We start from the raw sequence: 13062 nt of genomic DNA on the forward strand, positions 1-13062 counted from the left end.
GGGAAAGGAAATAAGGGCAGCTTTGGGCAGGAGAGTTTGATGAGGTTCTTTTTGCTAGATTCATGCAAAAGTAAGATCTTAAACACATCCTGATCAAAGTGGTAGTAAACAAGTTAAGAGTGACTATCACACTGGTTGAAGGAGGCAAATACGTTCCCACCCTGAATAATCTCTGCCCTTAGTAGAACTGAGAAAGTATTTACCATCTGTCTCCAGGTCCTGCAAGAAACTCTCCAGTGAGCAATCTTAGCTAAAACTTTTCCTATAAACAAGCACCATTTTCCTTACGGCTGTGAGCGTTTGGTAAGGAGATGGGAAAATCCACCAAAGTGGGCATTAACGCCTTACTTAGGCAACACTTTTTGATGTCAGTGGAAGTTTTGTCCAAAGACAGCAGCATCAGGCCCTGACTAAATCCCAATAGCAACAGTGATCTGCATACTCATTTATTGTCCACTAGCGATAAGTAGATATACAATTTGGGATATAGAAGGTATAAATATTGAGAGTAAGGAGTGTGGCCACAAAGCTAGCAGTTGGAATTGAGGAGTACAGGGTCATTGCCAGCAACATTCCACTTCCAAGACTGCCATCTAATGACACTGGGTAGTACATGGATGTCTTTTACACAGCTCTTCTGTTTCCGTAGGTAAGAAAGGACCAAAAAAATCAAGAGGCACACAATGGTTGTGCTCCTTTTAGTTCCTGAATCAGAAACTACCAATCACTACTTTAATCAAAAGTGGATCAGATCTTAATGGCAAAGAATGTGATATCAGGAAGGGTTCTTCTTGCTCTTCACCTTGTCCTCCAAGTTTTCAAAGTATTTCATTTTGTTTAGAAGTTTCTTGGCTTCTTGAAGATCATCTGAAATGAAACAAAGAACTGAAGTTTATATTAGGATGGAGTCTCGGTTTCATCTTAGAAATTTAATTTAAAACGTTTTGTTGTTGTAAAATGGCTATATCAATAACAAAACTAAACGTGAATTTAAAAAACCCAAATACCATGAGTACCACAGTAAAACCTATGTTGCAACAGTGGAGGCCTCAGTCAGGATTGGGGCCCCTTTGCAATAGGCACTCTACAAAACAAATGTAAGAAATGGGCTTGTCCCAAAAGCTTACAATCTAAGAAGACAAGGTGTACAAAGAATGGGGAAAAGACATGCAACAGTAGTGCCCTCCAATAACTCCTCTGAGAAGGACCAACAAAAAAAACCCAGTGAACCATTAGGCTACTAGGTATCAAACTGTAAGACTGGCATCAGAGGCGTGCTTGGACTATTTCCATTACAAACTATAACAGACGTAACAGGAGTAAGACCCAGCAGCCTGGCTAGGAATCACTGCTACAATGAAGACTGGCTCCATCCCACCACCATTGCCAGAAGGGCTCTGCCTGTAACAGGAGCTCTTTCAGCCAGCACTGGAGCATGCCTTCAGGCTCTGTATTTTTTTTAAGTGGTGTTAATAGTGGATCCTTTATGTTGAAGGATTTAATAATATGTTGTAGTTAAAGCAATTTCATCCACTGATGTGAGGCCAGCAGGGCAGGTAATCATTACAGTAGGAAACCCGTAGTAAGGTACCTATAGGCATATGTTTGTGGGAAGGAGGCTGGTTATGGGGGATTGTGGAATTGGAAATAGGGCAGCCTCTGGTCTAAGAGACCAAGAAAAATTATAATATTGAGAGAAGTGTTAAAATTGAGACAGGGTAGATGAAAGGGTTTTTACCCTGGGGTGAGAAAGGGCCCTGAGATAAGGAGGATCTTGAATTCTTCTTTCCACTGATTCCATGGTAGTGGGACTGGCAGAGTAGGGATGCAGAGACCACAGGAGTAGATGACTGAGTTCTGGCACAGCTTTTACCAGTTAGATGTTTGGTACACCTCTACCCCGATATAATGCAGTTTCACCTATAACGCGGTAAGATTTTTTGGCTCCCGAGGACAGCGTTATATTGAGGTAGAGATATATATCATGAACCAAGGATGATCAGTAGGGAGAAAGCATGGCAGTGCGGATTACATCCCACCTGAACTATAGGAAGTCTTCTCCAAACTGGATCTGACAGAGTGTGTGTCCATTTAGCATGCAAGCCCCAGATGGGATTAAGGTGGGACTGATTTTAGTGTACCACTGGCTCTGCTGCACTGTCAAGTCCCTTTGTAAGGGGACTACATGCCTCAGCCCATTGGCAATGGAAATACAGGGAAGGATTCAAATCACTGAGAGCAATCTTCATGTAGGTGATGAATCTTCAGAGGTGGTCAGGAGATCCTGGACATCATGAGAGCCATGGGCCTATTGAAGGTAGTTAACTGGATCAACTCACAGACGTGGCCACTCTTTGGACCGGATTTTTGGATTGGGACTGCAAGTTAAGCAATTGAATCTTAAACTAGCATCATGGACCAACAGTTACTGCCTATGGCTCATTTCTCCTGTCAGGGTAAGACACCTCTTTGAATGGTCTGCCTTTACTGATTAATGGAACTAGAAGGGTTCCAGAGAGTCTTGTTCCATTGTTAGGCCACAATCTTGATGATTAGGGAAGACAATACTTCTAGGTGCCCTTTTTGCTAGCTTCATTCTCACAGTCACCCTGATTTACTCAGGACCTGCAACAAATTAAGCAAAAGGAATACAGCTAGCATGCCAGTGGTGGAAATCTCATGCAGAGGCTCAACAGCTGTTTCATGAAGGTTTGGGAAGTAAAGAACAAGTTATTTTCTTCTACCAGAGTATCTGCAAAATCTTGGACAGCAGGTTTATTCCAGGTTATAGATAGTCTGCTAAATCAGGATAGTGAGTTCAGTAGCTGGTCTGACTCCCTCCTGTTGAGGAAATTTCTTGTTGTTTTACAGACAAGATTGATCAGATTAGCGCTGGGGTCTTGATCCCTGGTGTCAGAACAAGGTCTTGAGGGAACAAGGGCCTCATCTTGGCTGGTAGTTTCAGGCAATGATTCTCACTGAGGTACTGAAGATGGTGAGAGAGATTTGTCTTGCAGGCAGTGTTTTATAGATTCATAGATTCTAGGACTGGAAGGGACCTCGAGAGGTCATTGAGTCCAGTCCCCTGCCCGCATGGCAGGACCAAATACTGTCTAGACCATCCCTGATAGACATTTATCTAACCTACTCTTAAATATCTCCAGAGATGGAGATTCCACAACCTCCCTAGGCAATTTATTCCAGTGTTTAACCACCCTGACAGTTAGGAATTTTTTCCTAATGTCCAACCTAGACCTCCCTTTCTGCAGTTTAAGCCCATTGCTTCTTGTTCTATCCTTAGAGGCTAAGGTGAACAAGTTTTCTCCCTCCTCCTTATGACACCCTTTTAGATACCTGAAAACTGCTATCATGTCCCCTCTCAGTCTTCTCTTTTCCAAACTAAACAAACCCAATGCTTTCAACCTTCCTTCATAGGTCATGTTCTCAAGACCTTTAATCATTCTTGTTGCTCTTCTCTGGACCCTTTCCAATTTCTCTACATCTTTCTTGAAATGCGGTGCCCAGAACTGGACGCAATACTCCAGCTGAGGTCTAACCAGAGCAGAGTAGAGCAGAAGAATGACTTCTTGTGTCTTGCTCACAACACACTTGTTAATACATCCTAGAATCATGTTTGCTTTTTTTGCAACAGCATCACACTGTTGACTCATATTTAGCTTGTGGTCCACTATAACCCCTAGATCCCTTTCTGCCGTACTCCTTCCTAGACAGTCTCTTCCCATTCTGTATGTGTGAAACTGATTTTTTCTTCCTAAGTGGAACACTTTGCATTTGTCTTTGTTAAACTTCATCCTGTTTAACTCAGACCATTTCTCCAATTTGTCCAGATCATTTTGAATTATGACCCTGTCCTCCAAAGCAGTTGCAATCCCTCCCAGTTTGGTATCATCCGCAAACTTAATAGGCGTACTTTCTATGCCAATATCTAAGTCGTTAATGAAGATATTGAACAGAGCTGGTCCCAAAACAGACCCCTGCGGAACCCCACTCGTTATGCCTTTCCAGCAGGATTGGGAACCATTAATAACAACTCTCTGAGTATGGTTATCCAGCCAGTTATGCACCCACCTTATAGTAGCTCCATCTAAATTGTATTTGCCTAGTTTATCGAAAAGAATATCATGCGAGACCGTATCAAATGCCTTACTAAAGTCTAGGTATACCACATCCACAGCTTCTCCCTTATCCACAAGACTCGTTATCCTATCAAAGAAAGCTATCAGATTGGTTTGACATGATTTGTTCTTTACAAATCCATGCTGGCTGTTCCCTATCACCTTACCACCTTCCAAGTGTTTGCAGATGATTTCCTTAATTACTTGCTCCATTATCTTCCCTGGCACAGAAGTTAAACTAACTGGTCTGTAGTTTCCTGGGTTGTTTTTATTTCCCTTTTTATAGATGGGCACTATATTTGCCCTTTTCCAGTCTTCTGGAATCTCTCCCGCCTCCCATGATTTTCCAAAGATAATAGCTAGAGGCTCAGATACCTCCTCTATTAGCTCCTTGAGTATTCTAGGATGCATTTCATCAGGCCCTGGTGACTTGCAGGCATCTAACTTTTCTAAGTAATTTTTAACTTGTTCTTTTTTTATTTTATCTGCTAAACCTACCCCCTTCCCATTAGCATTCACTAGGTTAGGCATTCCTTCAGACTTCTCGGTGAAGACCGAAACAAAGAAGTCATTAAGCATCTCTGCCATTTCCAAGTTTCCTGTTACTGTTTCTCCCTCTTCACTAAGCAGTGGGCCTACCCTGTCTTTGGTCTTCCTCTTGCTTCTAATGTATTGATAAAAAGTCTTTTTGTTCCCCTTTATTCCCGTAGCTAGTTTGAGCTCATTTTGTGCCTTTGCCTTTCTAATCTTGCCCCTTTTGGATCCACATACTTCCTGGCAGGTGATGTGAGGCAAACCTGCAGCCAAACCAGGGCTACTCACTCAGCTGTCCCTCCCACAAAGCTGCACTGAGCCATCACTCAGGCATGTGGCAACACTGCAGTGAATTACCTTTCCCACAGAGCCTGCAGTTACTCAGCCATCCCTGAGCACAGCCTGGGTCAGATGACCTCCAGGCTCAGGTATTTCTCCAACCCCGCCAGAGCTACAAATCACTCTGTGCAACAGCATTACCCAGTTTGGAACACTTCTGCTGCTTCACAGTGTATCAGACTCTCTAGACTCCCAGCCTGCTCCTGACCAGTTCTTACCCTGCCTCCTGGCCCCCTCCTACCCGAGTCTGAACCATCCGGCTTTGACCTCCGTCATATACCGGGACTCCGGCTACAGACCTGATTGACTTATCTACAGACACGGATTCCTGTTCTGACAATGGCTGTCCCCAGATCTCAGTTCCACTAGTACCCTTGGCCCAGTGCCAACCCTACATCCAGCTTTGTCCTCTGCTCCAACCACTAGGCCTGACTACCGGGAAGCAGCATCTGACAGGTGGAGGCCAGTGGGGAAACAGTGGGTCCCTTGTTTGCCTCTCTGTGAGAGCAGGGAGCATCCTGCTTAGAAGGGAGCATTAGTGCACACTGCTCAGAAAGTCATCAATTGACACTGACAATCTAATTAATTATTGACCTGTATTCCATGTTGGATAAGATTATGGAGAAGGCTGTGGCGAGACATAGCTCACTATCTAGAATGCTTTTGATCTTTTCGGCACTTCGCAATGCGAGCACAGACCTGGCCTTGGCAGAGACTGCCGTGGTTGATTATCTTCTCCAGGAGATGGATGAATATCAGGTGTTCATGCTGGTGGTATTCGATCTGTCAGCTGCCTATGATACCATTAATCATAAGACCCTAGCAGGAGTGGAGAAGGCTGCTCTTCAGGGACTTTGTTCTTTTTTCTTGGAGAGATCTCACTGGCATTTTGCTGTGGCAAGTTCGCAATTGCTCCTCTTCCCAAACGGCTGTTAATTGTGGGGTCCCAAAGAGTACCATTTTGTCACCCTGCTAGCCTTCAAGGTACACATAGGGCTGTTAGGAGAGTTAGCCAGGAGGCATGGGATGCAACATTGTCAGTATTCTCTCATTTGACTCAGAGAACGTAGTTCCGTGCCATAGCCAGCGTCTAAAATTGGGGTGGATGAGAGTAAGATGGCCGAGACTTAACCCAGACAATACTGACATGATGACAGTGAGCTTAAGGAAAAGAGGTGGTGAGGACAGTGGAGGTAATTTCAGTCCTTTTCACTGAAGGACAATGGATATTAGGGTTTGCATCTTACATGGAGATGCATCATAAAACTATTCAGAGACAAGCTGGTGCAAAACACAGCAGCCTGCTCACTGAGCAGGTCATCTTGCTAGAAGCTTGTTATCAGTACTCTGGGCTCTGTACTGGCTTGCCCATTGGTCTCTGGAAGTTTTTTTATTTTTAAAGGCAGTGAATGATACTTGAATTCTGTAGTTCACTAAATACTTTATACCAAAGCATGCTGTTTTTAGCACTCATTACTCTGACATTATAGCAGTAAAACCATTCAAGAAGTAACTGATTGAGATCACTACCTCTTTCAAAAGCTTTTCTCACATCCTTGGTCAATTCTTCTTGTTTAACTGTAAAAAACAAAAAATACACTGTCTTATTCAAAGCTGTATATACGCTCACTGAGCACTTTCAATAACATTGCATTATGACTTCATGCTGGGAAACAGATATGCTGCCAGCACCTTTGCAATAACGTTGTTGCTAACTGTTTTGTTCTGTCACTAGCTATTAAACTGTTTAGCACCAAATCAAGCAAGTGAATTTTAGTGTAAATAGGGAGATTAATGTCATCACAAACTTTAAGGGCTAGTAGCTTGGTTAAAAGTTCAGCTTGCACTCTGAATTTTATTTTACCCTTTCACAATACTGACTATTGCTATTATTTCTTGCAGCCAGGATCATTAACCCTGCAGAATGGAAGTGTGAAAATACTTCATCATTGAACTGATGGTTGGCCACTACCTAGAACACAGTCATGGAGAAAGTAGGCAGGATGAGAGGACATGCTTACAGCACGCTCCCAAATACACAGTTACCATATATTAAAAACTTTGTGGGTGAAAGTGTAAGTCTCTTCAAACCAAATACTTTGCTACATTTTCTCCATATTAACATGCTTTACCATAAAGTGATTTAAAACGTTCTTTGAAACTGGTGACAGTGTTGTTATAGTATATATGTTCTCTTGTCATGGTGACTGGCATTAATATTTAGAGAAAAGTTTCCTGAGTGACTCAGGTCCCTCTGAGCAGAGCACCTTTAACAGCTCCCTACTATGTGCCATATCATGCTAGACTATCCTCTCCTTTGTTCAGTAGATGAGACTTGCTGTACTCAAACTCTACATCTTCATTTCATCAGATTGCACTGGTGTCTCCTGTGGACAGCTGAAGTTCAGACTGTTCATCACTATGTAACCTTCCAATTTATTAACTATCCTTCTTCTGAACCATCATCCACCTAGTACTTCTCCACAGTTGACAAGCCCTCAAACTTTCAATGCTTGCTGGAGTTCAGTGAAAGTCTCTCTGTCACAGAGTGATAGATTGTCAAGCAAGAAAAGACTCCCAAGATTTTCCTGTTTGAGCTCTTGCATCACACAGCAGTGCTTCCCACACCATTTTCCTAAATGTCTTCTCTAAGCTCTCCTTGGGCTTCTGTGTTGCTCCACTATCTCTTTGGAGCCAAGAATTACTTCCCTCATCAGTCTTAACACTTTCTCAATCTCCACGCTGAATACTTCCTTCACACTAACCCGTTACTCTTTATTCTGACAACTTCAAACACTGAATAATATATTTCTCTTTATAGGCAACATGACCTAAAACACGTTTAAACCATTATTCAAAAATCTATATGCATATTTATTTGTTGCCAAACTAGGTAGAAGCTCGCTAAATAGATTATAACAGGCACTAGATACATTTCCTACTAGTAAAATTTTGTTCATGATATTCCATGTATGGAATTTTGCTGTAAAAAGCAAAATTCTGTTAATAACATTAACAGAAAAAATATTTGCTTTGAAAAGGTAGCTGTTATAACAAGCTGTGACCACACCTGCATCGGACTAGCAAAGCTGAACTAATAAAGTCCTTTTTAGATTGCTTATAAAAAGGAACCCTATTCCTCGGGGCACCATGGCAAGCAGTGTCAGTTATCTTATTTGCAGTCTGGGTGGAGAAAATGCAAGTAGTTTTGCAGCTCAATCTACCAGCACAAACCGGTATCCAGACGCCCATGACAATCGCTAGTACACTATGTATACATATTCATCTGGGACAGGAGAACTAAGAGGTCAATTAAAAAAAATAGAGAAGAGGTAATGATATTTACGTTCTCTGTAGACTAAAACAATAGGAAAATTGCTTCTTAAAAAATAAAAAAAATCTATCCAGTAGTTTAAGAGAAAATTGGTACAATGAAAGGACAAAAGAGAAATTGGAGATTAGGCACCAGACACTATGTCAGTCAAACCGATATACTGCTCCTCTTTCTTTTTCATAAAAAAAGAGGAACCCGAAAGGAGTCCTATTTCATAGATACCAGGGGAGCAGTCACGCAATGCTGAATGTATGTAAGCAGAATTCTTAAGGCAGATAAAGTATGAAGTCCACATACATGTGTGACAAAGTGGGGGGTTTTCTTGTTTTCTGTGGAGTTTCGTGACAATAGAAACCTTCAGTGGAAATGAAGGCAGAACTTGGTAATGTGATATTGTGCAAGTCTGCTGAGGCCAAGTTAGATTTCTGTTAGAAATTTAATCTTTACTGCTAAATCTTTCTGTAGAAGGCCATTGCTGTTGTGCCAACCTAAATGTTGCTATAGTCTGGGGTTGAGGGGGAAGGAACACACTTCTAAAAGCAAGCTTGAGTTGACTGTCTGTTTTGCTGGGTTTTAAACTTGTTTGATGCCCTCTTGTGTTTACAGCTTTTGCAGGCCTCAGTGGGTTTGGACACTGCAGCTTAACATAAAAAGATAAATACAGATCAGGTAAGGGGACAAGTGAAAAGCTATAGGGGTAAGTGTTAGATTAAGAACACAGAGGTGTACAAATGTGCAGGGGATGCAAAATAGAAGGACAGAATGATAGCAGATCTAAAGCAATCAAAATAAAAACAAGGACATGGACTAATGTTTGTCCTATTCAACATAATGATGAAAAACATAGGAAAATGTGGAAAAGTTATTTTCTTAACTTCCTCCTGTCACAGAGCTGGCCCTTTAAGGGGAGTTACAGACCAGCCTACCTGTGACAGAGAGAATGAGCCAACTCAAACCCATCTGGAACCAACTAAATCCCTTGGTGACTGACTGGCTGTTTATTAATAAACTTGATAAAGGGTTCCTAGACATAGCATCTTCCAGGAGAGCTCTCTAGAACAAGGAGCCTGGAAGGTGTGCTTCTAGAAACAGAAACCGCAGGACAGAAGCCCAGGGGCTGCAGGTGGCTGGAGAAAAGGGGCTGCAGGTAAGTGCTGCAGAAGATTAAGGTAGAGACTGAACTGGACTCAGAGAACTACAGGGCCAAAGGAGAGGGCCTGTGCACTCTTGGGCCCAAGTGGAGAGATCGCAGGCTAGACTAAGAAATACAGGCCCCACAGGGGAGGGCTGTGCAAACCCTGCTATCAAAGGGAGGGACTTATTTCAAGTTTATTTAGATTTAATAAATTAGAACCTTAACAGGGGAATTTTGCTTTAGACCCTTTTGAACTGTGTGGTGTTCTTAGGGGGCCCTGGGCAGGGAGCATCTACAGCGCCATGCTCAGGCAGCAGGAGGTGCTATGGGACAGCCCCCCCCCCCCGCCCCAATTACATCACCTTAATTAGAGAGACTAGCCTTTTTCACATTATAGAAAAATATAGCATTGTAACTTATTTCTGTACATTAGACAAGTCTAGACTTCACCTTCAATGAAACTTTCAATCTCTTCTATTTTAGCCTCATTATTAGGTTCTGCCAGTGTCTCATTGAGTTCCATGATTTCCTTGAGGAACTCCACATCTATGTCACTGTCTGTCCCTTTTGCCAGTTCCACTCCATTCAGCTCCAGCTGGTGAAGAAGAAAACAATGGGCTCACAATATCTGCTGCTGCCAGATCTGTATTTCAATCCCAACCACTTTCCAAAATATTAAGTCACTAAGAGTTTATCTACATGTGGCGTTCATCAGGAAAAACTCCCTGTGTAGACAAGCTCCAAAATTAGCAGTTGGCTAATGCACAAATGGGCACTGGGAGTTGTTAGGGGCAAGGCTTAAAGTAAGTATAGGAGGTACATCTTTGCTCAGAGATAATTAATCTGTTGGATGGGCGACAGACTATTAGTCCATGTCTACACTGCCACTTATGGCAGCAAAATTTATGTTGCTCAGGGGTATAAAAAACCCCACCCCAGAATGACATAAATGTTGCCAGCATAAGTGGTAGTGTGCACAGCAATATGTCAGTTGGAGAGCTTCTCCCGCCAACGTAGCTACTGCTGCTCATTGGGGATGGTTTAAATATGTTGACAGGAGAGCTCTCTTCCGTCGGCTTAGACCAGCCACATGAGAGATCTTACAGTGATGCAGCTGCATTGGTATAGCTATGCTGCTGCAAGGTCTCTAGTGTAGACATAGCCTTAGTGAGATTACAGTGATAAAACTAATAAAAGAAAAAAGTTATTCCATAGTCAAGATGCTAACAGGGGGAGGGATAGCTCAATGGTTTGAGCATTGGCCTGCTAAACCCAGGATTAGGAGTTCAATCCTTGAGGGGGCCATTTAGGGATCTGGGGCAAAAATCTGTCTGGGGATTCGTCCTGCTTTGAGCAGAGGGTTGGACTAGATGACCTCCTGAGGTCCCTTCTAACCCTGGTATTCTATTATTCTAGGTGGGACAGAGGAGCTGTTTGGCCTCCTTTAGTCTCAAAGATTCCTGTTTTCTCTTGTGAAAGCACATGAATGGTGGGAAAGCAGTGGAGGAGGTACACAAGATTTGGTTCTTTATACTGTAACAAACTACAGTCATCTCTGCATGGTTATGGTGTGATATTGCAGTACATATTAGACACCTTACTAGGTACAATCCACGTCTCAAGGGACTTAGAAGGGTTTGGTAGGCTCTGTTAACCAAGGAAGAGTGTTGTTCAGAAAAGTCCCGCTCTTTCTGTCAACAGAAGATCCAGAAATATTTTTATTACACAGAATTGCCATATTTACAATAAAAGCCAAATCATGCCATATTTAATCAGCAGTAAAGAAATAAAATTACTATATGAACAGTACACGTCAGTGCAATCTTTAATTGTAATAAAATATCTACCAAAACATTTAAGGAAGCCAAAAGAATTAAACTGTTATGGACCTAGATAAGAACGCTGGGTACATTAGAAATACCCAGTGAATACCAGCACTTTACTGGTTCAAAATCTGTTACCTCTGTGATCAAAGTTTAATTTTTTTCTTTATTTTTAAATGCAGCACTTCAATTGCTTTTCTTCAGCGAGACCAGCAGTTCTCAACCAGGTGTCTGGGGCTCTCTGGGGGACTGCGAGGTTTCAAGGGGTCTGCCAAGCAGGGCCAGCATTAGACTCACTCGGGCCCAGGGCAGAACGCTGAAACATTAGACTCATGGGGGCCCCTGTGGCGTGGGGCCCTAGGCAGTTGCCCTGCTTGCTACCCTCTAGCACTGGCCCTGGCTTTTATATGCAGAAAAGCAGTTGTTGTGGCACAGGTGGGCTGCAGAGTTTTTATAACATGTTGGGGTGGCCTCAGGGAAAAAATGGTTGAGAACCCCTGAGCTAGACCAACTTGTAATTTGACCTCTTAAATCTCACACTAAGCAGGGCTGAGCATAGTCTGTATTTGCAGGAGATGCTTCCAAACAACCAAGCCAAAGTTTTCCAAAAAAGGGACCCAAACTTAAAAATCATAACTTGGGACTCCCAGGGTATGTCTACGTACTCTGTGGCAGTGAGCTTCCCAGCCCTGGTTCACACTTGGATCAGCAGGGCTTGAACTGGTGCTCTAAAAATAGCTGTGTGGACAGTGCTTTGAAGTTGTGGCTCAAGTGCTGAAGCTAGCGAGCGGGGTAGGCTTCAGAGCCTGAGCTTCAGCCTGAACCACAACTTCAAAGTGGTGACTATACAGACGTTTTTAGAGCGCTAACCTGAATCTGTCAACCCAGGCTGGGAGGCTTACTGCTGTGGACTGTGTAAACATACTCCTGGGGCCTCATTTTCAAAGTGAAGTATGTATTCTCACCACCTTTGAAAATCTGGCCCCTGGAATCTTAGACATCCAAAAATGGAGAGAATCAATTAATGGAAGTGTTTTGAAAATTTGGACCTTAGGTTCCAGTGGCAGGGTGGACCCAAAAGAAACACTATTTCAGAGGAAGAGGGGAAGATTACATAATGACATTGATTCACCATAATAAGTACACTTTACATCCTCCATACATCACTGATGTCCAGTGCTTGAGGCTTACAAGTGAGAGAATGGGTGCAGACAGCCGGGGGGCGGGGTGGCAGGGTGAAGGGCTTTCTCCTCTTCCCCAAATTTTAGGGATTGCATTAATAAATGAAATTGAGTTTGGAATAGAATCTTGTTTATCTCACTTTATTAGAAGTGGACAAATTCAGTTATGGAAAAAAGTACTTTTTAAAGTCACATTCGACAGCAACTTTTAAAAAAACTTTAGCCCCTCCAAATAATAATAAATAATAATAATAATAATAATAATAAAAAAAGCTCTCTCTCTACCTCAAGTGAAAATCATTCCATTTTGTAGACAGAGAACTTGCAGTGCAAACTAGGAATGTATATGAAGCTTCTGAGCTAGTCAGGGGCAGTGATTAGAGAACCCTGGGTTCTACCTCCCACCCCTGTACTCAGTCCATGCAAATACACAGATTTGGGAGCTAGTTCCCAAATAAATGCACTTGTTGAGCTGCCAATGAGTTGTCACCATACCCCTTGCCTGGGTGACTTTCACTGGAAAAAGAGACAACTCTCCTACACCAAGGCCTATGCCTGGAGGCCTAATGGCCAGTCTTCA

The 13062-nt window shown here is 42.6% G+C and overlaps 1 protein-coding gene across 1 annotated transcript in view; it reads right to left on the bottom strand.

The window, feature by feature from the left end:
* Positions 1-687: 687 nt before the first annotated feature.
* Positions 688-13062, bottom strand: part of HSCB (HscB mitochondrial iron-sulfur cluster cochaperone) — a 12706-nt gene continuing 331 nt past the window's right edge. The window contains exons 2-5 of the mRNA XM_029912614.1: positions 11080-11169; positions 9929-10073; positions 6540-6587; positions 688-867 (exon numbers count right to left, since the gene is read on the bottom strand). Coding sequence (XP_029768474.1) covers positions 776-867; positions 6540-6587; positions 9929-10073; positions 11080-11169 — 375 coding nt within the window. The 3' untranslated portion in view covers positions 688-775. The remainder of the gene's footprint in view (positions 868-6539; positions 6588-9928; positions 10074-11079; positions 11170-13062) is intronic.

This window comes from Terrapene carolina, unplaced genomic scaffold (assembly GCF_002925995.2).
Source record: "Terrapene carolina triunguis isolate 2854851 unplaced genomic scaffold, T_m_triunguis-2.0 Scaffold234, whole genome shotgun sequence".
Classification (NCBI taxonomy): Eukaryota; Metazoa; Chordata; order Testudines; family Emydidae; genus Terrapene; species Terrapene triunguis.